Raw genomic sequence first — 27,869 nt, 5'->3', positions numbered from 1 at the left:
ACCTCAGCTAAATTGCCAAATCACGCATTCCAGAATGTCTAGGTACGCAGACTTGATCATTTAGTAGAAGTGTGTTGTGATATTCCAGACGGAACTACCAGGCAGTTAAGTAAACATTGAGTAAGTGAAATATAAATATATATTTAAAAAAATATAATATGTTTTTTGTGAAAGATATACTTAAATTGCTAATATTCATATATATCTCATAAACAAAATATATAAAATACAACATTACATCTCTCTGTAAAATTCATTAAAGGATTATTTTAATACCTTCATATTTGAACAGCTCATTAAAGTGTTAAACTAACTTTATAAAAAACCAATCAAATCCATTGATATTAACAAGACATAGCGATATTTTCTCATTATAATGCTTGTTATACGTTAATATACACAAATTACTAAGCTCTCATCTACATAATTATTTTTGTCTTAAAGAAATATTCCTCTAAATAAAACCTCATTTTGGTACCTCACACCTTTGCAAGGACATTTTCCTTTAGAATTGTTTTCCAGTTACTATCTTTTTTTTCAATAAATTTGGTAGCTAAAAGCCAAAATCATACAAAAATGCCACTTTCATTTTCCTTGCAATGATATCTGTCAATTATGAGTAACGTTGTTAGTAATTTCCCTCAATTTTTTCTTAAATAAGATGTAAATGAATCTGATTTTCTGGTATATGATCAGCATTTTAAATTGTGAAGAAAATGATGAATGGCACGATATATTAAAATATTTTTTGCAGTCACTGTTTATTTTGAGCTTGGTGTTGGTATATCCATATCGAAGCGTTGTTTGAAACGACTGCAGCCTTGTAAATTTTTTTTTCGAGAAGAAGAAAAATGGAATGAATAGAAATTTATAAGGTATTTGAAGAAACGATTTACTAGTAAGACGTGTACGTACAGCCAAGACTTTCCTTCTATCGACTCTCATTTATTTTGGCATCCTGGTTGGTCAAAAGTATAACAGCGATAACGAATTGAAAGAACATGTTACCTCATTATTTAATGCAAAGGAAAAAATATTATATGAAGAGGAGTACAAAAAAAACACAAAATGACAGCTATGTCAAACATCCCTTTAATATATGCATAAAAAATATATTTCATGGGGAATGTAGGAATTATCATAGAACACCTGCTGAACAATATAAAATATTTTAAAAGTGATTTTAAATATTAGAGGAATTTTAAATGGCATTTTGATTAATATTTACATTTTGCATATTGATGATGTGTTTTGGACAGAAGTTTGAGATACATACGAACATCACTGAAGAAAATAAACAGAAAAATTGTACTTCATTCTAATGTTACACAACGTAAGATATATTTACATCACAATAATATAACACTTATTCTTCAATATGAAGTAATTTAAAGAAAATTTTCTAGTAGTAACGTCGTTTAAACTCATATTTAACAAATTGAAGCTCACTATATTGGAAAAACTCATTATAAAAATAAAACAATACGGGCAGCTTTTACTGTCTACTAGGAGATCCAAATTTTGACTGGTTTCTTTTGAAATATTGTACCAACTTGGAAAAGTACTGAGCATAATCTCGCCCTTTTTCTATGTGAATATAGGCTATTATCTAAAAAAAAACTAAATAAATTGTAGGTAGTTGGATAAAGAATTAGTTACCTCCTGCAGGACAAAATCTATCCAGTGCATCAAAGCGTCAAACAGTATAATCTGTATCCCATCTGCTATTTGTTTATTCTCCAAAAATAGAAGATTCAGAAGAGATAATGTGCATTTTCTTATTTCAGTTTCAAATTCCTGAAATTATTAAATTATAGTTTTACAAAATTAGAAAATAATAAAAGGATTGGTATGACAATAAAATTTGAAATTGAACAATTTTCTGCAATATATGTTTGGCTGCTAGGAATCCAAAATATGACATTGATAAAATCAACTTTTCATCTTTCAATATAAAAATTATAGAAAAAAAACAACTTACATTATAATAACTTTGACCCTTGTACGAAGCATCAAATTTAACAATTTTCTTTTGAATTTCCTTACATACATAATTGTAATAATTTTTATCGATTTTCGTTTCGGTGCTTGTTTTTTTCATAAACCTGAATGTCAAAATTAGATCTGTCAACATTGGGAAAAAGTTTACTTCTATTTTACAATGGCCCCTGACTATATCGTCTATAAATGATAGAAAAATATTGATTATCAACACAGAAAATATAATTCATTTCTATTTTAAACATTTGTTTGATGAACTTACCAAAGATACAAGCAATTTCTTGTAAAACATTAAATTTTTTCTTAATCGGTAAATGACTGAATAAAAATACAGGAATTTCATTTTTACAATTAAGTCTCAATTTCATTCTAACCAGTTCTTGCATGAATTCATTACTAATGGGGTAATTAGGCATCTGTAACAAATTTAAATCACAACTTGTAAATACCACCACTCTGGACTGATAATAAAATTGTTGGAAGTATATTTCTGTCAAAGCAAAAACCACCACTATCTCATTCCAATTAGGCATTGAATTATGTTTATAGAAAGTATTTTGTACAGATTTAAGTCCTCACGAAGTTATTCAATCAATTGCATAATTGCAAATTTTTCAAAAACAAAATTCCAAAGTATTGCAATTTTTTCGCTTTTAAGTTTGTAGACGGTATTATTAGTTATCTACCAAGTTGAATCATAAGATATTGTGATCTAATGTATGCAAAAAATGTTTTGTCACAAATCATAATCTTTTTAATTAAAAATTCCCATTTTTGTGACTCATATACCTGCCTGCTCCTGTTTCAATACTGATCGATTTCAATTTTAATCAGTAGCTAAGGGTAAAATTGGATTTTGATTGATGGGATTCATTTTGTTATGCATACCATTGGATTACTTCTAATAAAATAGAAGCAATAATCAATGCTTAAAACCCTTTTTGTTGAACAACTAGGTTCAAAAAGTTGAATTGAAGAGTTATACAGTATGGTACAAATGAAACGAAATTTTTAAATGGAAATACAGGTGTTGTAATACATATTTGAAAGGTTTATCCAGCCATATCAATGTTTGAGTAATTGTTGTTTATATTTATTTAAAAACTTAATAAATCTTCATTATAAGTCAATTGTAAAACCTAACCTAAATTAAGTGTTCAAATTGTTTACCTTCAGCTAAAATACAATGAGAAAGACGTGTCGCAAACTTTCTACTTCCAGACTTATTTGTGCAACCTCAATATGTACCCTTTCTTTGAGTTCAATAATATTTTGTGGTCTATTTTGGTACACTTTACTTTTCAATTACCCCCTATCAAGAAGAGTCAAATCAGGTGATCTAGACGACCATTCTACTGATTTGGAAAGACATTGTTCAAGTAGTTGCGCAACAAGAATGCATATCGTGAAGACGTACCATCTTGTTGCAGTTATAAATCATTTCTGTTTCGAAAACACCGGTTCAATTCGAGGTACTACAATTTTCGAAGAAATTCTAAATATCCAAGACCTGTTAAGGTTTTTTCGAAAGAGTTTCGTCTAATAATCCGGTTATCTATTATTCCCGTCTAAACATTAACCCATCAAGGCCAAGTATTGCCAAATGACCACAATAAATATATAATTTTACAGCGCGAATTTCAAAATAGCTTGGATTGGGAAAGTATTGGATAGATGGCAGCTTATATATTTACTTGGATGTGTATAACGTCTTGTCTACTCCTCGTGGTGTGCCGATAAAAATGGACATACAGTTCAAGTAAGTACAAATTCTCTTTTCACCATCAACATATATTCATACTTTTGTGATGTGGTATTTAAATAAACACAAATACATGTTTCTATAAGAAAATTTTTCGTATTGATAATACCGATTTGTGTTACACCTCATATGTTTATTTTGATGTGTAGCCATAGGGAACTCTAGGCACGCAAAGTTTCCATGTGAAATATGTAAATTTTTTTGTCAGGCGAGGCTTTTCTTTAGAGGAAGCTCTTTAAATTGCATAATCTGATGAACTGCTAGTGGACTCAATATATATTGAACTCGCCGAACCCAGTTCTCTGATGAAGAATCGGGGGATGAAGATTGCATTGATTGTAGCATAGATAGGCTTCCTGGTCGCCAATTAGTAGCTGGCGCGGAATTAATCTTAGCAGATGGATATAGAATTGGTCCTATTGAAGAAGATATGACCAACGATATTAATACTAAAGGAAAATCATTTATTACAGAAGCGGATCAAACAGAAATCTTTAAAAACAGCACCGAAGACAGACCATCTGAAGAGGAAATTTCCAGCTTCAACTACTGTAGAGTTATTTGAGCTATTTTCCAATTTTTACATAAAAAGGCACGAGATTATGCACTTTTCCAAAACCATGTTGATCCAAATATCACATTTGATGACCTGAAATGCTTTATTTGAATTCTTGTTTTTAATGGATATAATATTCTCCCCCGAAAACGTAGTTAATGGGATACCCAAGGTGATATGCATAATAATATGGTCTCAAATGCTATGAGAAAAAAACCGATTTTGCACAATATTACAGTTTATACAATGTGCGGATAACAACGCAGTTGATAAAAACTTTTTTTAGCTTTTTAAATTACAGCCTCTTGAACATGCTGAATCAAAGGTTTCTTAAAAAAATTGTCCCCGAACAAAACCTAAACTATGATGAATCAATGATCAAATATTTCAACCGTCATCCAAGTAGACAATGCATCCGTGGAAAATCGATAAGGGTGGGTTTTAAAATGTGATGCATCTAGGTATCTTATTGGCTCTGATATGTATCAGGGTAAAATGAAAATTGCAGTTCTAAAGACGAACAGTTTTGTGTTATGTTAGCCGAAATAGCAAATGAAAAACACTTGCCATAAAACTTCCTTGTTAACCTTCTTACAAATAGGCGATAATAGGATCCCAAAGGACTGTCCGTTGTCCAACAAAAAGATCATGAGTAACCAATATGCTAGAGCGAACAGGAACAGGATTTTCTTAAATAGATGGCTAGACAACAACGTAGTTACCATAGCGAGTACCTGTTTTGATACCCCACCTCGATAATAAAACGATACTCGAAAGTTGAAAAATATCATTCATATCGATAGACCTTACGCAGTGGACGAATATAATATAGATATGGGGGAGACTATCAAACTACACGAAGTGACTACAATTCGTGTAAAAAATGGTGGTGGTGCATATACACCTGGTTAATCGACGATTCCATTACAAATGACCGGTTACTTTATAGAAAAAGTGGAAGAACAATGACCCAACTGGAATTTAAATGCGAATTGGGGCAAGTATATTTAATCAGGTATAGAACTTCCCCTAAAGACCTAGTACTTCAATAAATATCATTACACTTAACACGGTAAGCGATGACATCAGATACTATAGACTCGACCTTATTCTGATAAGTGTACCAGATAAAAAAAGATGTGCAGTTGCAGGATGCTGCTCTATAATGAGAACAATGTGTAAAAAGTGCAATGTACGACTTTGTTCAGATTGCAATCCTATTTTTCATACGGAAAGCTATTTATTCTTACTATAATTTTTGTAATTCTGTACTTATTTCTGTCTAACGTTGCCATTTAGTATTTTTAAAAAAAATTACCGTTCATATAGAAAAAAATGTACTTTTTGTACTAGTAACATATGGTGAAAAAACTAGTTAAAGTTGATAAAAAGCGAAAAAAAAAATTATTTGGGCTCACATGGGTTAATTCTCTGTGGATATTGAGTACGGTACTTTTGCATCCAATTTGGATTTTCTATAATCCAGTACCGATAAGTTTGATGATTGACATGAATAGAAATGTAGCTTATCAGACAAAAGAAAATTTCAGTTTTACTTGTAAGATGCAATTTTCCTTCTTTAGCTTTCTAAGAAGTGTTGAATGGTCCACGTCATTATCTAATGCTACTTACCATGAACTGATATGGGGATTATCTTGAAAAGCTCAAAGAACATCTAGTTGTTTGTTTTCTGATATTAGTTTCCTCCTATCTTTAAGAAGGTCTTTGACATGATTCATTTCTCTAAATTTTGCTTACAATAGATTGTGAAATTGATTTTCGGTTGAGGTATTTATTATTAAATAACGTACATACTTCTTTCTGCGTACGTATTTTATCTCCACAACCAATCATTATTAGTAGCGTTTCAGTCAGCTTTTGGAATGCATCCACTACAATAAACTATTAATCGTTTGACATAAACTTAATTAAGCTTGAATGTATCAATGTTGATGTTGATAACTAGATTATCTAAAAAGGTACAAAGTATGCAGATGAGAAATTTCCATATATGTAATACTCCTATATGGACAGTTTTTATGGAAAAAACATCTCTACGTTACGGTGCCGACAGAATTAATTTTCTCTTTCGTTCGAGACACTTTATCTATACTGCGCATGCTTGAAAATTCTCTAAACTATCATTAGTGGGAAAATAACGCTCGGGAGAGAGAGAACGATATACTATTTGTTTCACTTAGTCGGAACACCTATAGAAACTGTCCATATAGGAGTATTACATATATGGACATTTCATTACCAGTGACGGCCTTTACAAAATTTATTTTTGGGTGTCGATATATCGATATTTAATACATTTTATTAAGAAATCTGTTGAAATTTCATCAATAATATTTGTGATAATACGCAAATCAATATTGTACATATTGTTATGGTTATTGTTAGGTATTTAAAAGATCTTTTAAATAATATATTTCAACACCAAGATTACCATTTCAAAATTTTAGCGATGGCGTTCAAAATAAAAAGGTATCCTTAAGAATAGCTTGTTTAAAAATAAAATTACGACGGGTTTCAAGATTTTTCCTCAAAGTCACCGGTTTACGAAATAACGAATTTATTTCTTTCATTTGCACCATACTGTATAAGTTATAATCTGAGGAGCATATCTATTGATTTAAAAATAGGAGAATAAAAAATGTTTTGATTGCTTCTCCTTTTCCTGTTTAGATCCCAATATGTGTAATTTATACTCTGTATTTGATTTATTTTATATATTACCTTAGAATATGTATGCATATACATAATAGTTTGTACATAATACTTGGTGATATCGTTTTGATTCGATAGCATAAAGCGTTTCTCCAATATGTCTTTCATAAAAATTGTTAGTTCGTCATAACCAAGAGCATAAATGAATCTAAAGAAATTATCAGCTTCTAATTTTATAAAATCGTGATGAACCAGTTCTTCTATCGCAATTATACACAATCTAGTTAAACAAGGATCTGCTACAACTATTTCTCTAAATGAAAAGCTTATCACTTCCTCAAATTCGTGAGTCATCCTAGAAATCAGAGATAAATTAGTAAAACAAAAAACTAATGGAAAATCAGATTACTTTACACCCTACAATATCTTATATCCATCCAATGGTGTTCACTAGATGGAGGAAGGTAAACAGCCATATAGTTCCGGGAGTTTGAGGGTATGGAAGTATGACAAGGAGGAGAGGTCTGAAGGGATATCCTAGGAAAAAAATTTAAGATTAAATCAATTTAATTCCAATATACTGAGTTTTGCTAAAATTAGGCATATATGCTACAGATTTTTATACATAAAATAAGTTCAGTGTCTCACACTCTTTTCCACAAAATTAGAATCGCTGGTATTTTCAGTCTTATTATTCTGTAGGTTGTTTCCACTTAGGCAACACCTACATTGGATCCGTATTTTACCCGACGGTCAGAGGAAAACCAAACACAAACATTTTAAAACAGATGCTTATAGTCTTTTTTACTCCCGACTCGACGGCCATTCAAAAATGTTTGTTTCCAGACTGGTATCGGACACCCGACGTTATAACAAAATAAAATGATAGCGAGAATTGACCAGGAATTACTTATACACCTGGTAAGGTTTACTGGCTAGTCAACTCCTATTTTATATCTCAAAGAATATAATCAAAAGTTTATTTATTCATTTTGTAATATTCTTTGAATTTATCAATGTGATTCTACAAAGGTGGTCTTGTTGTAAAAAACTCTCCTTCAGATCCATCCAAAATAAAATAAAGTTCCCAAGCCTTCCTCTCACATCTCTTTACATCTTGACTCAACCGTGAATTCAGACTCACATTGGACGATGTTGGCAGTGCTAGTCAGATCAGAAGATATTTAGACCTTTCTTAAGAAACAGTTTTGAATGTCTAGGATTAGATACAGATTTGCATTCAAATGCTCGACTAAATTATATATTTCCTTCAATTCTGCTTTTAAGTGATTATTCTTTACAGAACTTAACTATTCTGCCCCGTTGAAAGGAGTATTAAATCTTTTTCAAATTATTGGCTGTCTTGTATCATTTTATACTATACTAACCCTTTGCACTCTAGCCTAATAACTCATAGAGGATATCAATAACTCCAGCATTATATTAGTTACAAGTACATACTTGTGATGGAAACAAAAATGAAGTCGTTGCAATAAAACAAAACATTTCTCGGCTATTTTATAAAGAAACATATCCTAACTTTGAAATTTCTTAAAGTGTGATATCTTTCGAAACAATTACCCATATGCATTCGCGGTTAACTGCGGAAAGTATCACAATATTCCGAAGTTTCGCGCCTTTTCCTTTTTCCTGTCTATTAGAATATGTGGAATTCATCTACGAGTTTATCGACTACTCTCTTAATAAACATCAAATGGAAGAATGATTTTTCAATCTTGCTTTTGTTATACTTATATAAAATGTATGCATTTATCGAAAACATCAGAAACAGTATGATGATGGGTATTGATCATCACAATCAACAGCACCCATTGAATGAATGAAAGTGTAGTTAACAAAATTTATTGACATTTCCATACTTTGTGTTTCACCTCCTCTTACAAATTTTGTTTTTGTAATGAATCCATCGTTATCAGTGGTTCTTAAAAGCGTTACGACCCTTTTATTTTTCCATGACAATATCATCGTTCCATCTTTTTAATAAGCGATTCATTTTTGTTCTTGGTACGAAATATTCCGCAAATTTGAAATTGATATATTTCATAAAATGACCTGACCCGTTGAATCCATGTTTTGATGTCTGTTTGATGCTGATTCACTGCTTTCAAATAGAAAATCCAAAATAATTGGTTGATCTTATTCTAGTCAACACGTTAAAAATAAATAATATTTTGGTATTTACACTAGTAGACCAATAATCCTGCATATTTGGCAAAACCATAGTTCCCATATTCAAAAACAAAATGTGTCGCGCGCCATGTATGCCATACAGAATCTTTGGAAAGAGTTTTATTTCCCAGTCCATTCTTGGCGTAATTATTTGTTTCTAACACAATTTCGTCAACTCTTCTGTGAAATATAACTTCAAAAATTGTAGTGGTTCTTCGATGTTGAGAACTTGTGGCCTTGGTACTGAATTAATTTTTGAAAACATTAATTTTGTAAAGGAATGTGGCTTCCCATGATATCACTTCATCTTCACTACACGAAGGCCTCTAACGTTATAATCATATAGTCCGAGAGCGGTCAATGCTGCCATTTGTAATCATAGGGCCAAGGGTAAAACAGTGGTATTCTTATGTATTTTGAGCCGCTGAATCCAAATGTACCCGGCGTTTTGCGAAAAACTGGTACGTTTTGTTTAAATCGCAATTGTTTAAACACATTATGAACAAATGGTTTTTCGGTTCAGATAATTTTTTTCATGCATATATGGCCCATTTTAAGAAGATAAGATCTCTTGTCATTTTTCCGTATAACGCATATTTAAAAATTTATAAATAAGAATACCACTGTTTTATCTTTGGCCTGATTGCACACGGCAACATTGACCGCTTCCGGACTAATATGGAAAAGAAACTTAACAAAGCACTTATAATGAAAACATGGTAAACTTATCATGAACACTTTAAGGTAAACACAAACTATTTCACTTATCTAATTGTTAAGAGCAAATAGTCAGTAAAACAACCGTGTCGCCGTAGTCACAACAGTGGATTTAATGTTAGCCTTTTAATGACGTAAATATGGCGGCAACGGAAAACAAAGGGCTAATGTTGGTACCAAGATTAGATGTTTGTTTCTGTAGCCTAATTTATTTGATAACAAACTTCAAATTAACAATTTGTGATATGATCACTCTTAACTGTTATATAGTATTGGTCTCAGTCTTTTCTAACAGTTCTTTTTCAAATTGAATTGTGTATACCTTTCAATAGTTGTTACTTCCATTTAAAAGGTGCTAGGATGGATTCTTATTTATTTGGAGGATTATTTTACCCTTGGCCCTTATACTTCTATCCCAGTTTCTATTGCAGTTTTGAAAATATATCATGATTACCATATTATTTTTCTGATTTAGTAGAACATGTCATCCTTCAAATTATTTTTGTCAGTGAGGACCTAGATAGTTTCTTTCATCTTTAACCAACAACCATTTGATATCATTGGTATGAGTATGTCTAGAGTTAATGATTATCTACCTGTCCAATTATTTAATATTGATATTGAGATATGTTCAAATACTTACTCTTTGCAAAGAGAATAATATAACTTAAAACCCAAGATTTTCGTTATTTGAGATTCATCAGTTAAGACATCTTTCAAATATTTTAGTGCCAGTGGAACTTTTTTCTTATTCAACATAGCCATTGTGGTAAATAATGTAAGTAGTTGTAAATAAATATCAGGCATGAATGTTTTCAATTCTAAAACACGTAGATATTATGTAGATTATTTTTTGATGGTACCTGAGTTAAATTACTAGAAGGTGCCTCAAAAAAAAATTCACATTGAAACAAAACAATTTTAGGAAAAGTAAGAGTTTGTTGCAAAAATGTTTGTTACATATTGAAATAAATTGCTTGGAAATTTATTTCTTAAAAATAACATCGTCTAAATATAAATCGTTGCGCTCACGGCATTCATTTAATTGAGAACTAAAATTGCCTATGACGGGTCGACTGGTATTCTCCGTGATGAATGCCATTTCGTGACGGCCATTTTCTTTTAATTGTGCCAGGGAAGTCGATTTGTTAGTGTAAACTTTAGATTTGACATAACCCAACAGGAAAAAGTCCATATGTGTTAAATCGGAACTGTGTGGAGACCAACTTATGTCATTTCTCCTGAGGATTAATTTGCCAGGAAAAATTTCCCGAACTCGTGGCAGAGATCTATTGGACATGTGTGAAGTTGCACCGTCCTGCTAAAACCATATTCTTTGGTTATAACCATTAAAGCTTTGCAGTGCGGGCACGAAGAAGTCTAAGATCCGAACATAACACTCTGAATTTACTATAACTGTGTGTCCCCTTTCATCTTCAAAAAAGTAAGGGTCTATAATTAAGGTCACTTTGAATGTAGGAGTTTATGATGTTTGTGTTTTGGATTAGTCGCACTCCAGTAGCGGCAATTTTGCTTGTTGACGTGTTCATTAAGATGAAAATGAGCTTGATCTAAAAACAAGATGTTTGTAAACGTTTGAAAGCATTCATTAATCTAGATTATGAAGTCAAGCCTCTGACCAGCATCCTGGACCTTTAGTTTTTGCATCAACTGAATTTTGTAAGGGTTCAGCACGTTTAAATTATATGATACTAAATTGAAGATCGAAAAAACGGATCTATCACACAATTCTTCACCCAATTGTCACGTACGCTAGCGAAACCTGTGTGTTGAGCAACCGCCTCTTGCAGCCATACACACACCGAGCTCTAACGGTTCTATGAAGACCCCAGCCTGGAGACAGAAGTCAAGAGGGCCAGACTCAGATGGCTAGCCCGCTTGGAGCGTATGCCTGAGGAGCGTCAGAAGCCTAAGGGCCGGCGACCGCGCAAATGATGGCTGGATAATGTCGAAAAGGAGCTTCGGGAGCTAGGTGTGAGGGGGTAGAGACGCCGAGCGTTCGACCGTGATGACTGGAGGAATGTGGTGGACGAGGCCAAGGCTCTTTAAGGGCCGTAATGCCAGTGGTAGTAGTAGTAGTATGCACGTTTAAAACAACAGCACGCTTCTGAATAGACAAGTCAAGTTCGTGACGACCCATTTTCTAATCAGTTGAGCACCTACTGCATGATTTTAGTGACGAACATTCCAAATATTGCCGAATTTTTTACTCGCCATAGTCGCCGAATTGCAATTTTTATAAAACATGCACGAACAATACACGGTCCGCTCCCGAGTAACGCAATAAGCAATACAAAGGTGAACTTTCTTTTGAGGCACAAAAATGGAAATTACCCTCTATTTTAATAGGATTCTTCATATAACCGATTAGAAATCTAACAACGTCTTCAGTAGGAAGTTTTCTTGTTAATATACACAGTTCATTTAAGTACATAAAAACACTGAGATCTCCAATCTCCCGTCTATGCATTCTTCTAAAGGCTCTCTCTGAAGTAGTTTCTAAGAGTTGATTTAAAAATTGATTTTCTATGTCAATCTGCAGAAGTCTTCTGATTTCTTGCATAAGATCAAATGCAGGTTTTATACATGGGACTTGGTAAGTTTGTTCATAAAAGCCTTTCAATAAAAAACTGTGGAGTGTGTTCAACTGTGGTGCATCATTTACAGTTATTGTTCTGTTTATGATAATTTTTCTGAAGGCTATACTTAGTGGCCCCATCATGGGTCTAATGGCGATCTGGAATATTTGAAGAATATATTTGTAGCTAAAAGTTGACATTTTTAGTTTCTTTTACTTACCTCAGAGAAATTTTCGATAAAATATTCTGCAAAAACTGTAGAATCTTCATATTTACAATAATTGAGCAAACAACAAAGAAGTACAGCAGCTCCTGGTTCCTCATAATCAAACTCTTTTATAACGTTATCAATTTGATTTGGTCTAAAATATATATAATTATATTTAAAATATGAAGAAGAGAAAGTGACTGAGAATATTTTCAAAAATTGATACTTAAAGCTTAAGAAGTACAATAAAGCCTACTATTTTTGAGCTCAGTAGTTGGCGCCAGCAGAGAAAGAAGTCTTGAAATATAACTGCTAAAAACAGAGTTTGAATTTGATTCAATTATATATACAATTGAAGCAAATCGAGCAAAAAAGCCACTCTATATTTGCGCTACTAGGGGTAATTCAAATGCAGTAGCCCTTATTGGATTAAACAATCATTAATGTAGTTCTTTTATTTTTATTACTTACTGTATCAGTCGTTGACACTTTGAAAAGAGAAGTTCATAATCAAAATTGGATGTCAAAAACATATTGTAATAATACTTTGGGTCATAACTAATAGAATCAATCACTGATGGTTTCAACATAGAGTAGAAGATATGCTAAAATCAAAAATACATCACTTAAATACATAATTCTTTATTTTTATTAAATCTTGCAACTTTTCACGAAGAATATAAACAGAAACTTACGAGGTGAATTATTTACCTTGTAACCCTATTTCAATATCAATTATTATATCTCATATCCTATTGCTAAAGAATCCTACCAACATACAGATAAGAGTACTTGGAAGCTGATTAATCTAAATTTTATGTTACATTTTTCACACTTTTTCAATAAAATAATTCAGGGTATTTTCTTTTTGTTTTCCATATTATACTACTTACTTCTGCAAATTTCACAGATACAGCATCCTGATGCATAGCACTTTTGAAAAGAATTTTTAAAACTGTTTGAGCAGATTCTATCTCTTCTTTGAGGGCCAGTACACAATATAGTTCATGGAGGATTGGGAGAGATGGTTTCAAAGAAAACGGAGTAAAATCTTTGCAGATAGCATTCAAAGTCTAGGAGAAGAAAAAATAAGGTTTATATAAAATTTATCCCAATTCTTATAGTTAAAGCAAAAAATTTTGTCATTTGTACCCCCTGGAAGTTTAGATGTCACTGTACTTCGAATATTTTAATCAATAGTTATATGATAAGAATTATTGGATAGTTTATAGCAAATAACCCTGATATAATTATGCAGATATATTGAATCAACTATGATTCAATATATTTGTCTATATCTATATCTTTTAACCATATTTAAAATTGTAAATTTTAAAATTTACAATTTTTATCAAACTTATAATCTCAAGATATTAAGTATATAATCTATTATGTGAGCTGCAATACACATTTGAGTTTTTATTAACAGCACATAAAAACATGTTCAGTGTGCTTATACAAACCTTTTGTACAAGATCACTGTTAACTCCTCTACTACTGGACAAAAATCTTGCAACAATAATGAAGAGATTCTGATTCCTTTGAGAAACTCCCCATTTTTCATCAGTTATTGTATTAATACCTAATAATAAACTTTCTATCTTCATATTAACAAATTTTCCATTTCCACTAACATGCTACAAGTGAATTTAATAATTTATTTAACAATGTGAATATATACTACAAACCAAGTGAATAAAGATCAACTTACACTAAATATCAGATTAACCAAAGCATTATCTTTCATTAGACAAATTTTTGCCATGGTTTCTACTGCTTTATCCACAAGTTTCTTATCTTTGTCTAGAAAATAGTAAACAATATTTCTTAAGGCACAGGAATACAAAACTGCAATTTTATCCAAATTGAATGTTGGTAAACTATTAGCCATGGCAACAAGAAGATTCATTACGTTTGATAGAAATATTTTTTTATTATATTTGGATTGAGTGTAGGAAACCATTTTTCTAACTAATTCTTTATAATATTGAGATCGTAACATATTCATAAAGGCTACAGCATCCTAAAATTAAGATATATGCTAAAAATATTTCCACAAGTATATCAATTACCTTAGGACTGTCAGAAATGTTGCAAATGAGTTTTTCCATCTATATGCAGTCCCTTTTTATTTATTTAAAATATAATAATTGATTAAAAAGATTCCTTATTACGGAGATTGTTTCAGCTTTTGCTATTTGCCACATGCTAATAAACATTTTAAATATAAATTGCACAAAAAAAATATTTCAATTTAAAAAAAAATTATCTACACTATTTCAATTGAAATATTTATAATAAAACTAATAAAATTATGTTTTCAACTTTACAACTATTAGAAAGTTGGAGAATTCTATTAGCTTTTATATTGTAGACTGTTTCAACAGCCCATGTGAACTATTTTATTTCTTCAAATTACTTCGATTTACCTCATAACAATTAAAGTCTTCCTTCCCCCACGAAATACAAAAGGCTTCAAGAAGAAACTGAAACTTAGATTGATCCAATTCTTCTTGTAAAATGTCTCTTATTAAAACTTTTATTACACTTCTTGCAGCAGTTTTATTTTGCACAGTTGGGGGAATATTTTTTCCCAAACACCTAAACAATCCTCCCATCATACATTTTATGTTATTATCATTTTCTTCATGTAATACAATATCTTTTATCGAATTCATACAGTATAGTTGTACAGATTGCACTGAAATATATTTTATTACAACTAATGTTTTCCATAAAACGATAACTCACCATCCTTAATTCCTTGCACAACCTCTTTAGTTGCGATCATTGTAACTCCTATGAATGTATTGATTACAGCTTTCAAGAAAATTATGTCCAATTTTTCTTTTAGACAGTATTCTTTTAATACTTTCAGCATATTCATTCTATTTAATTCAGATACTGAACTTTCGTGAAAAACATCCAGGAATACCATTAGTTGCAGTTTCAACATACTTTTCTCAAAGAAAAATTTTCCAATATTTGATAAAGAGATCAGTTTTATATATAGGGTTGATGCTAGTACTGTGGTTTTGGCTGGAACTCTACAACTGTATCTAAGAAAATAAATGAGTTATATATAACGGCTATAATTTTCATAATATATGGAATTTTCTAGATTCATGAACTTTTGTATACAAACCTATTAGTACAATAATACAAAAAAGTGATCAAATAAGCTTTGAGATGTCCATCTATTTTACGTAAATCTTCTATATGCACTTCATCAAATTTTTGTATTAATTCTTCCAAATAGGAATCAGAATCCACTGGATAATGAAAACTATACTCTATTAGTAGATCCAAATATTCTTCCGAGCGCTCTTCTTTTAGAATTTCCTTCCAAAGAATGTTCACAATATTTTCATCTTTTAATTTACTATAATTAATTCTTAATGTATCAAGAAAATCCATTTTATTGTGTGAAATTAATAACTTAACATTGTATGATTTTCATGTTATTTTATGATAAAAAAATATCATAAGATCATGATTGAGTAAGCCTCAATCCATTCTTGGCATAATATATCTATCTTACTTTATTACTCTAAAAACAAGCAAATATCTCTGTTTATATTTTAGACTTAAATTTCAGATTTGTTCGAATTGGATACAATGAAAGATAATATTGAAAATAATAGTAATCTGCTATTAATAAACGTTTTTATACCGCGTTTTTCAAAACAAGATAATACATAACATGGATATTAAAATAAAAGTCTAATGAAATCAAATAGAGTATGTTATATATTAATTTTCTGAGTATTATCTAAATTTTTCATTCTATGATTATTATTATGCGAGAAGTGTTGGAAATAACTACAAATATATTCTGTAAGTTTTACATTGAACTTATAGAGGATATTTATTGCTTAGTGGATATATTTTTTAAAATATCGCGCCAAAGTGAAAGTGTATTTGGAGAGGGAGAAAGCTATTTGACTGGTTACAGTTTTAAGAGATAGTGAAAAGCACCAATGAATGGAGCCGAACAGCTGCAAGCATGCGTATTTCAAATCGAATATATAAGTCGCTTGCTATTACCTCGTGCAACCGGCCATATTGCTTTGAATGATTGAGTGAATAAGAGAAGGCTAAAGTAGCCATAAATAAATCTTCCAACATCTTTGAGTTGTGAAGACTTTTCCTATATTTAACCATCATGGAGAATTCGTACGGAATTGGTGTCGCCAATAGGTACGCGCTTTTTTTGGACGACGAATCCGATCCCTTGGAAACGCTTTCATTGAAAGAACAAGAGAAGGAATTGAAAAAAAAGAGTAAGATTGCCGAGAAGGAGAATAAAGTGAAAATTCCGACTGCACCCAAAGGGAAAACAACCCCTCCTCAGAAAAAACAAGGGAAAGATATAAATAAGAATTTAGAACCCAAACGTGATGGTGAGTATTTTTTATTGGTTCAAGGCAGCCATTCCATTTGAAGATTGTGCACATGTGATAATTTTGTAAATAATCTATCAATTATTTTCTGATTAGCAAGTTTTTATATATTTTTCTTAGAAACAAAGCCTACTCAAAGGAATATTGGGGATGGAAAAACCGATAAGGAACGAAATAATTTCAATAAATTTAATAATGAAAACCGGGAAGAAAGAAATAACAGACGAAATCGCGAAGATAGAACTTACAATGGACCTTCAGAAAACAAGTAAGTGTTGAATTTAGTATGATATATGGAAAATCTATTACCAATTTATTTATTATATGATCAAAAGTTTCACATAATTTATTTTAATTTGTCTTAAAAAGTGCACAAAAATAGAAACAGTCTAGATATGGTCACTTTGCAAATTGAGCTATTATTTATAGTTAGCATTTGTCTATCTGCATATTCATTAGGAATTGTTATGAAAAAGAGTTGTTTACTTGAAAATATCAATTAAATATGTTTTCAAATTTAGTATTTGAAGTAAAATTTAATTTTCTAGTAAGGATAAGTAACTTAAATCATTATTACATACTGATATTTCTTGTAAATTAATTAAGATTATTTAAAATTTAAATTAATCCTTTGAATTTGCATAGATATTTTAGCTTTGTCACTTTTTAAGGTGTAATAGGAAGAATACAATTAAGAGTGTCATATTTAGTAACATTTGAGAAGTTTCATTGTAACTGGTAGTTTCATTTTGTCAGTTTCTTATACTTTTGGACTACCTATCATGTTTACTGAACAGGAAAAAATGATATTTGTATAATAAAATGAAATGAAAAAATTGTTCATTTATAAGTTCAGGTAGGTATATGAACAACGAAAATTCACTTGATTATAAACATATCTGCATATGTATGTTTAATAATTTAGTCATATTTGTCTATTATTTCTTATCTTTGTTCTAGTACTTGATTCTTTCTCAATTACAACTCATTGATTGAAGGGTTTTTTGTCTGTTAATATAATTATTCCCGTTGCTAGTGGAATAATAGTAATACAAAAACCAAACATTTTTAATACTGTAATTTTATCTTGATTGTTGATATTTACTTCAATATTGTATATATTTGAGGTTATCCTTATGAGGTAATCAACTATTTTATTTAAATTATCAAATTAATGTTTGGAGAAGTTGTTATTGTAATATACAGGGGTTTTAATAGTATTGACTAATATATGAAAATTGTAACTTCATTTTATAGGCAATTTTGCCGAAAAATTAGGCAGTTACAACATAGTCACCTTGAGGTATATAAGGAGATTAAACAAAGATGAAAAAATGTGGGCTGCAACTCAAGGTGGATGTATCTCACCATTGTAAGAATGTATGGAGCAGTATCAGAACTAGCTTGAGGTTAAGTGAATACATCCTTTTTAGAGTTCGAGTAAACTATCCTGTTTATGTCTAACAAGACACTCACCATATAGTGGCTATGGAAGTAATTCTGAACCTATCGTCACTGTTTATGATGGTAGAAAGTGTATGAAAGATAGAAAGGGGGAAGTAGAAATTAAGTTGATAGACAATTTTTTTGAAAAATTTGGTAGTACAAATAGTCACCTTGACAGATATAGAGAGATAAAACAAAATCCTAAAAGAAAAAAATTAGGCTGCAATTCAAGGTGGATGTATATCGCCATTGTAATATAATGCCATATAGTAAAGGAAACAAGTAAGATTAAGGACTAACCTGATACACTAGTTTCATGCAAAAACATTCTTAATATACCTGTTTTTGTTAAAATGTTCAGAGATTAATGTGATTGTAGTTGTATCCAAAGAAATTTGGTATAGCAAAAACCAAGAAAAAAAAGTGTTAGGTATAAAAAGAAATGAAAAAACTCCCGACTTGAATTGAATGGTATAGTGTCTAATCTTTAATAAATTGGTGTTAACAACTTTACAGTTTGAATTTGAATAAAAACACCCTACATATTCTTTCAACAGTTTGTTGCAATTATTGTCCTATACATGCAAATTTTAATTTGTTATTGTTAGCCACACAATTTAAAATTCAAATTGCTGATTATTTCCATCAATTTGTGCAAGTTTAGAAGGAATGTGTTTATAATTCCGAAGAATACATCATTCCCTTTTCTTAAGCTTCCTTATTTTTTGAATTTTTCATAATCTTCTCTTCTGCCCAGTGGTTTTTCACATGTTTATGAAGCAAAATATTAACACAGGTATTTCAAAAATCTACTTCTATTTAATTAACATGTAGTGTGTTTCTATTAATATTACAAAATTTTTACTTCTTTTGCAACTTAATACCTTATCATTGTTTTGTTCATTGTAGCTGTTGATTATAAATTGTAAGTTTTTTGTTCAATTTAACAATACATTATTTTTACCATTCAAATTAAGTGTGATCTGTAGTCAGTATAAACATTTAAGTAAAGGAAATGGAGTGATTGAAAATTTGTGTTAAAATTGGACATAGTAACCTGGCCAAGTTTCTGTTTGAAATATCTGAGACTTGGCTTTGAGACACTAAAATGTTTGTTCTTTGAGAATGACCTATGATGTGGCATGAAAAGAAATAATTACTAACCACTGGATTTTCCTCTTCACCCATCAATTTTCTTATATCATTACCAGTTAGGAATACCTATTTCAGATGATAGAAAACATATTGTGGTCAAACAGTTCTATTTTGAAGGTGATGTAATAAATTTGGATAAATAATTAGGTATAGTTGTGTAAAAATTGTTTTCTGCTTTTATGTTGTTTTTTTAATTGGTATAGAATAAATTTACTCTAAAACCTATAGTTTAATTTATATAAATAACTCTTTAGTATAAAAAATTAGATGACTCTAATATCTGCATAATTTGCTTATAGTTTTTATTTAGTATTTCAAATTATTTGAGAAACTCTAAAAGCAAATTGTAAGAGACAGTTTTGATGTTAACATAAGTCATACTTTCTATTTTCCTTTTCACTTGTGATGATGAGCATTGTTAGAAACTAAGGTTGAGACTCTCAACAATTTTGATGTATAACAGCAACATATAAAGGTCTTTCAACTCCTTTAAAAATGAGATTAAACATTAATATAGAATGCAATGTACAGGGATTCCTAGGAAGTGAGTTCGTCAAAGTAGTTTTTTGAGAATTGAAATGTCAATTATGAAAGTACCCTCTATTTTAATTGGAACATTTTTACTGAGGTATCATGTTATTTTTCAAGTTGAATCAGGTTTTTGAATCATTTTTAATTTTTGTCCTGTTCAAAGGGACCGTGATGACAGGACTAGGAAAGATCCGGCAACTGGAGGAGACAACTTCGAAAATCGCAACCGTGACCGAGGAGATCGACGTGAATCGCGCGCTATAGGAAATAAACCAGGTGGTACACGTGGTCCAAAAAGAAATACTGATGTAGAAAGAAGAGGCAAAAGAGAATTTGACAGGCAAAGTGGATCGGATAAGACGTAAGTTTTAATTAAATTTAATTCTAGAAACAGATTGGCTATAATTAAAATAATCTTTTGGCAACGACATGTTTTTAATGTAGAAAAACTAGTTTGATTTTCTCACGAGAAACCTATTCTCAGTAATTTTATAGTAAATGTGATTATATTTTCATCCAAATCAGGCCATTTTAGGAAAAAGATAAATTCAAATATTATTTCATAAAATACCTTTTCCTTTAATATCAAGAGGTTTTTTAATTTTTTATATTAGATTAATAATCCTAATCCTGTGTAAAGAATCCTAAAAGCTTGGTTTTATTTATTGCTAATTTTCAGCATATATAATTGAGAATTGTGGTAGTGTATTTTGTTGAAAGTATTTCAGATATAAGTCTGGAATGGAATGGGAAAAATGGAAGCATATCAATTTAATAAATGCATATGTTTGTTTTCTAACGAAAGCGTTTGTTACAAGGCAATTAATGAACTTTTTTCTGTCTTCCTGTTGATAGTCACTCATCCATAATACAATTATTTTGGTCAGAAACCAAAAAAAACTTGTTTCATTTCTAAAGCAGTATATCATTCTGGTTGAAATAACTAGCAACAGTTGGGATATAAAAATGAAAAACTATAGTTTTAAAATTTTCTATTTCTCAAATACTTGATTCTGCATGAAGATTATTTTTCATTTGTTTATGTATGTTTTCTGCTTACACAGCTACAAGTAAGGTGGCAAGTTTTTTACTTATCCAAATTAAACCTATGAGTTCCTTCATCACAGAGGTAATGGATGTTAAAAAATTGTGATACTAATTTTTTGTTAACAATATCAAATATAGTATTTTTGATGTTGCCTCTAAATAATTTCAACAGTCCAGATATGGACTATCCAATTGATATCCGATCTTTACTTTTAACGTGAAATTTTATGAAAGGAATTTTAATGAGGTCTGTACAATTCTCCCAATGAAATCTATCAATTGAACATAATTCATTCAAAATAGTTCGAACGTATTTTTTTATATTAAAAGTAAACAACTTGCCAATTTGAGCTGGATATTAAAAACAAAACAGAGTTTGGTAATATCAATGCAAATACTGAATGCAGCCATGGTTACAGAGGAGTTAAGCCGGTAGACAAGCGTGACGGAGCTGGAGCTCACAATTGGGGATCTCATAAGGATGTTATTGAGTGAGTTGTAATTTTTGTTTAACATTGTTTATGTACAACCTTTTTAATTTTAAGGGAAGAATCTAGGCCCACTAATGACGCTAATGAAAGCTGGGGAGACGAAGTAAAAGTAGATCCTGTGGAAACTGAAAAGAAGTAAGTACACAAAGGACTCTGTAATCTGGAGAGACAAAAACAAGACCCTTTCCAAATTATCGCGGCGTCCGGATTATAGTATGTCATATTTATTAGTAATAAAACACATGCTTAACTCTAGTTTCTTTAATCAATTCTATACATTAAAGCATAAAGACAAAAATGTTCAAAATTACAATTATGTAAGAAGAACAGTAATTTAAAATGAAACATAAGTTAATTCTTCTTGAAAAAGTCTGTAATACTGTTCTGTTTAAAATTTTCGCAATTCATTTCAAAAGCCCAGTCTCTAACTCAACGGAGAAACATTTCTTTGTGGCTACCAAATTCGTAATCTTCAGCCCATTTTAAAACAATGTTTAAAGCTTCTACTCGCACATCACAATCTCCTCATCAGTTAACACGTCATATCTTTGCAACTCGCTTTGGCATCACCAGCAGCCCATTCTTGAGTTTCTGCCTCACTTATATGATTATTGGGTTCCCTTAACATATTAACAGCTGAGCTAAAGGCACATTATCTTCTGGTTCGTGAGTGAGAAATTCAGGGTGCAAATTCTTCCATGATTTGTTAATTAGCGATGCCTTAACATTGGTCCAGCAATTAGCCAAAAGAAAAAATGCGTCCTTTAAGATTATCGATTTTAATGACTCCATGAGGTCCTCAAAACATGCAAGACAGTTAACCAAAAGTGATTTGCAGTGATTTAACTTCACATTTTGTGTAACGTTCTGATCCATTGGTTGTATAGACGCCGCGGTATTAAGTGACAGGAACATTAAAAAAATTTTACCGTCTGCGGAGACAAGTTCATCTGCTGATGGATGCCTAGGACAGTTATCAAGCAATAACGATATTGGGAGTTTGTAATTTGGCGATGAAAAATACGAGCTTTCTCACAAATCATATTACTACTTAACAGGAACATACAATCCCTTTTGTTGCATAAATAAGACATCATCTAAAACAGGATTTTCCAATTTTTTCGTACACCGGGACCACGTTCTGTCAGGCTAAAAAACTTCAAGGTTTTGTCTTTGTTTTTCTTTATGTCGCCTACAGTTGACCTGCCTATACCAAACTTCCGAGCAATGACAGAGTAGCTGTCACCTTTATCCAACATTTCTATAATCCGCAATTTGTCTTTTAATGATAATGTTCAATATTTACGTGGTGGCGCCATGATGTTAGCGAGCGTGCAAGATTAACACTATACCTACTACACGAAAATAAACCAAAAGACTAACGACCCATTGGAGTCCGAATTACCGACGCCCTACTGTAATTCAGTATCATCATAACTTTTGAAATCTTGAAAATTCTTTCTCTTTGTAATTTAGTAATAAGCTCAAGTTTGATGTTTTCTTTCATTTTAATGTTTTGTGAATAAATTTCAATATTGTTATAATATTGAATGGTTACAGAGAGGAAGTCGAAGTGGAACCAACTCCAGTAGAAGAGGAACCTAAAGAATTAACACTAGACGAATGGAAAGCTCAACGTGCAGGTCGTGTTAAGCCTCAATTCAATATTAGGAAAGCTGGAGAAGGAGAAGACCCAAGTCAATGGAAAAAGATGTTTGAACTTAGGAAAAAAGAAAAAGATGAGGTAAAATAAAATAATTTTAAGTTTCATTACTTAATCTAGTTAGTAGTAAAAGTTGTCCATTATATACATTTATTATTTGAGAAATTTACAAGTATTATTATATAGATTTTTTTACATTCAGGAAACTGACGACGAGGAATATGATGCTTCTGAATATCCACAACGTGTTGGGCGACAAAAACATTTATTGGAAATTGACATTCAGTTTAATGACAGTGTACGCAGAGGAGGAGGACGCGGAAGAGGACAAAGATCTGGAGGTCCAAGAGGTGGAAATAGAGGTGGCAATAGAGGTGGAAGAGATGGTAGGGATGGAAGAGATGGCAGAGATGGTAGAGAAGGAAAAGAAGGAGGCGAACGGCCAGAGAGACGTTACCATAATGATGTTCAGGTTAGTTTTAATTGTGTATCTAACCTTTGCAGTGTAAGAAAAATATTTTTATATTTACGCAACTTCAAAACAACCTACAAATTGTGATAATCATCATTCAATTTTTGCAGACGTTCAATCAAATGTTTTTTTGCAGGATGACAGGAACGAGGCTCGTCAAGCCCCAAAAGTTGACGATGAACGTGACTTCCCCTCTCTCGGTTAAATGTCGGCCCAAAAAGAGTCGACCAATAGTTGTTATCAGCTATCTAGTGATTTACTATGGGACGACTATCATCACAATAAACAAACTGTATATTACAATTTAACTACTTTGTTATGTCGGTACGAAATCTGTATCGTAGACAAGACAGGTTTTAGAGTTTTCTTAGTAATTTTTCAAATAATCTAATGGAGTTTCTTTAAAAAATATAATACTTTGTATCAATTCAACTTGGCGACTGCCGAAAGTCTGAGATTTTTGGGAGACAGCCTCACACGAGCGGCAGGCGGCGCTTCAATTGTGGTATTTTTTAAAGAAGCACCCAGTTTTTCAGTGTAGACTGGAACACCCTGTCGGGTGGTGATTACTAGTCAGTGTTACACTGCATTGTTAACGGTTTCATTTTGTGGCTGCTGCTCATGTTAGTGTCAACATTTCTTTCAGACGCGTCGAATTCTTACATACAGGATGTGTCACTTCAAAAGATATTTTTGAAACAATTTTTTTAAAATGTTTAGGGTTTTAGGAAGATCAGTTTATAATGGGAGGTTATTGTGATACACCCTGTATGGTTTACATATATTGCATTTTTTATGAAGATTGTTTCAATTAGCTCATACGCGATTTTATTTATGGAGAATATAAACAAATAGTACATTGTCTCGATTTAAGATTCTTTTCTCTATTGCTTATCCGCTTAATAAGGATTATTTATACAGATTGTAGCATCATCTAATTGATATATTTTAAATTGGAAGCCAATGCTGCTGTCTTGGTTAAATGCGACGAAGATTTTGATATTTGAGGTGAAAATAATGGTAGTGTCTTTTTTTCCAATAGTATGATAAATATTAACATGATTTACAGACTTGTTAAGTAAAGTCGATTTACATAATATATATAATATAAACGTTTTCGTAGCGGGAATGTGGCAAAATTAAACATAAAGTGTACTAACTCTAATATATTCGAGCTTTCGAATACTTGTTTATTCATCATATGGGAATCAATTAGTTAAGAATTGTATTATTTAGAAAAAACATTAGATTCATCAACTTCCAAATTCAATTTTCAAATTGACGCTTGATAGGAGTCAATTAGAATCAATAAGCTTAATGTTTCGATCAAGTGTCAATTTGAAAATTGAATTTTGAAGGCAATGAATCTAATGTTTTTATAAAAAACTACAATTCTTAACTGATCGATTCCCATATGATGAATAAATAAGTATTCGAAAGCTCAGAATATATTAGTTAGTACACTTTAGTGTCTAATTTTGCCACATTCCCATTATGAAAATGCTAATTTTTTTGTAGATGTTTACAAAATCCTTCATATTATGTAAATATTTATATATATTTTTCATAGATTGTATGTAATATAGGGAACTAATAGTTGCTACCAAAAATTTGAACTTATTAGTTTAATATTTGTATGATTTTGTAACTTTAAATGTGAAAATGCAAGCCTTCGTCCATTTATGAATTTTCCTTTATGAATAAAACCATAAAAATACATTTGGAACATACTTACTTTGTATCATATTTTTTTACTATTTGACTGATTAATCAAAAATTTTCGAGTACACAAGTAAACTAATCAGAATTTATTCAATTGTGTAATTTGTATTTTCATTTACTTTATAGTGACTGTTATATTGAAAAACAACATTTTCGAGTAGTTAAACGTGTATGATACACAAGTTTCTTCAATAAAATGTTTTGTTGTAACAAATATTTATTTTTTTTATTTTTCATACCTACTCCTTTCGAAAACCATCCTCGAATACGAGTTATTGAGAAGAAATTAACATTGAAAATTATCTCTTATTATTAAATCAAAATTTACCTCTAATTTTCCTTGCAATATCCTTCAGGCCAAACGAACCATCAGTGATTACATAACCTCTTCAGAGATGATAGGTACAAATGATTTTATCAATTACTAAAATTAATAGAATAATAAAAATTGTGTCTGGAGAAGTTTATTTGAAAATAACTAGTAACCAATGAATGCTATTAATGAAAATTACATTTATTGGGATTTATTTTTTAGGTATTATCAAAATACATCTGAATCGTACGCGCTTTTACTACCTTTTTATCTACCAAAAACAGCATTATCGAGGTGAAAAGCCTACCATAAACAGTAGTTGTGTATCGTGAGATCCACAGTTTCTCGTGTAAATCGAAATCTAAAATACTAAATCATCATTTCATAACTGTCATGTATGGGTAAAAATATGTCGGTAATGAGACTGTTGGCGTTTATATTGAATTTACACAAGGTATTGCAATTTTCCTTAGCAACGTCACTGAAGCCAATGCAACTAAAGTGCCCCCGAGATGATCAATTAAATTGACTATCTGTCTCATTGATTATTAATTGATCGTGTCTGAAACAATTGATCAATTAATTGATGGTGATTGAAGAGTATCTGATAGAAGCACATTGAGAAGCTTTATAGTCCACTAGGTTAATTTGTTTTTAAGCAATATTTTTATCGCCATTGTATTTTAATTAAACTACATTTTCAGTTCGTTTTCGATTGGTGGTTTTTCTTATGCTTCTTTGTTTTTTTGTATTCACAGAGCCTGTTCTGTAGCTAAGTGATTTTTTCAAAACTCCATTAAGTTTGTGTCTTCTTAACTGTCCCAACAGAAAATTGAAAATATGAAGAAACATTTAGAAAGGTATCAATACAACATTGAGAAGAATAATTATAAGGTACGGATAAGTTTTACCCCCCTAGGAATCTCCATTATTTTAGACAAAGATAAAAAATCCTCGAACGCGTCAATTTTTATTTTAACCGGGGTGTTTTGTAACATACAAAAAATTATCATTCTTTTTACTACCACCTTGACAGCTACCCACTATTTTTTAAATAACAAGAGTAGCAAATGCTAAGGATCCCGCGCATCAACGTCTGTCTTGGATAAACAGTTAGAAAAAAAAAGATAAGCGTAAAATATCTTGCGTGCCATAAGGCATGTATATACCTATAGATATATTAGGAACTATAATAGTTATCATTTGAATACCAAAAGACAATATTAAAAACTTTGCAGAATAAGGTTGTATGTTTGATTAACTCTGATAGTCTAGCATGATATTTCAGTTGCATCAGTTTACATTCCACCATATTGTAACACCAAGGATTGTCATCCCGTGGCGTTTCTTGCCAGTTCTCATGGTTTAACCCCAATCAGCCAATAGATCCTAGGCAAATTGGTTCAAATAGCTCTTCTCGAGTGTCATGAATGTCATTTATTAACACCAAAATATATTTGAATTTGGTTGTTCGTATGTAACTTTGATTATATGTAATAAATATTTGAAATTATATACGTCTGAATTATTTTATTACCCAAAGTTTAAAAAGTCAACCAACTTGATTCGTAACAGTAAAAAAATGGGTTTATTTCAAAAAATGGTATCATTACACTTACACCGCCGCTCCGGGTTGTCACGCACGTACATGTTCGGTTTTATTCTCTCATTTGAGGTTAATACCATAAACTTAACCTGTGACAAACCTTGGCCGAATTTGCTACAGGCCCCGCGTTGGCTGAATCCAACACTGGGTGGTGCGATACCTCGTTGAAAAGTGTTTGAAAAGAAAAGCTCAATAATGTATAATTTTCAAATTTTCAATAAAACAAGTGATACGAATAATCAGAACATAATATATTACATTAGTTCTTTGAAATTGAAGGGACTGACTAAATTATCCTAGGAAACTTGATCTA

At 31.1% G+C, this 27,869-nt stretch overlaps 2 protein-coding genes across 3 annotated transcripts; one reads left to right on the top strand and one right to left on the bottom strand.

The window, feature by feature from the left end:
- Nucleotides 1-1,069: 1,069 nt before the first annotated feature.
- LOC130451291 (uncharacterized) lies at nucleotides 1,070-16,337 on the bottom strand. The gene is made up of 15 exons (XM_056790225.1): nucleotides 15,853-16,337; nucleotides 15,459-15,766; nucleotides 15,137-15,408; nucleotides 14,419-14,730; nucleotides 14,171-14,344; nucleotides 13,601-13,780; nucleotides 13,179-13,312; nucleotides 12,720-12,861; nucleotides 12,255-12,657; nucleotides 10,543-10,720; nucleotides 7,062-7,347; nucleotides 2,264-2,417; nucleotides 1,982-2,181; nucleotides 1,660-1,797; nucleotides 1,070-1,609 (listed from the first exon to the last, which is right to left on the bottom strand). Exons 1-15 carry the CDS (start codon nucleotides 16,122-16,124, stop codon nucleotides 1,496-1,498), a joined length of 3,267 nt encoding a protein of 1,088 aa, XP_056646203.1. The 5' UTR covers nucleotides 16,125-16,337; the 3' UTR covers nucleotides 1,070-1,495.
- Nucleotides 16,338-16,718: 381 nt separating this feature from the next.
- On the top strand, nucleotides 16,719-25,853 carry LOC130450970 (plasminogen activator inhibitor 1 RNA-binding protein-like). Of its 2 annotated transcripts, none has more exons than XM_056789735.1 (8): nucleotides 16,719-17,110; nucleotides 17,231-17,378; nucleotides 20,406-20,603; nucleotides 21,709-21,780; nucleotides 21,835-21,915; nucleotides 23,341-23,524; nucleotides 23,646-23,915; nucleotides 24,052-25,853. In XM_056789735.1, the coding sequence occupies exons 1-8, from the start codon at nucleotides 16,873-16,875 to the stop codon at nucleotides 24,118-24,120; spliced, it is 1,260 nt and encodes a 419-aa protein (XP_056645713.1). In that variant the 5' UTR covers nucleotides 16,719-16,872; the 3' UTR covers nucleotides 24,121-25,853. The 2 variants fall into 2 exon arrangements, with proteins under 2 accessions (XP_056645713.1, XP_056645712.1); XM_056789734.1 differs by having other exon boundaries at nucleotides 16,726-17,110; nucleotides 21,697-21,780.
- The last annotated feature ends 2,016 nt before the right edge of the window (nucleotides 25,854-27,869 follow it).

The sequence above is a fragment of the Diorhabda sublineata genome, chromosome X (assembly GCF_026230105.1).
Source record: "Diorhabda sublineata isolate icDioSubl1.1 chromosome X, icDioSubl1.1, whole genome shotgun sequence".
NCBI classification, from domain to species: domain Eukaryota; kingdom Metazoa; phylum Arthropoda; class Insecta; order Coleoptera; family Chrysomelidae; genus Diorhabda; species Diorhabda sublineata.
The sequence above is the reverse complement of the archived record's forward strand: the minus strand, read 5'-3'. Positions and strand labels throughout refer to the sequence as shown.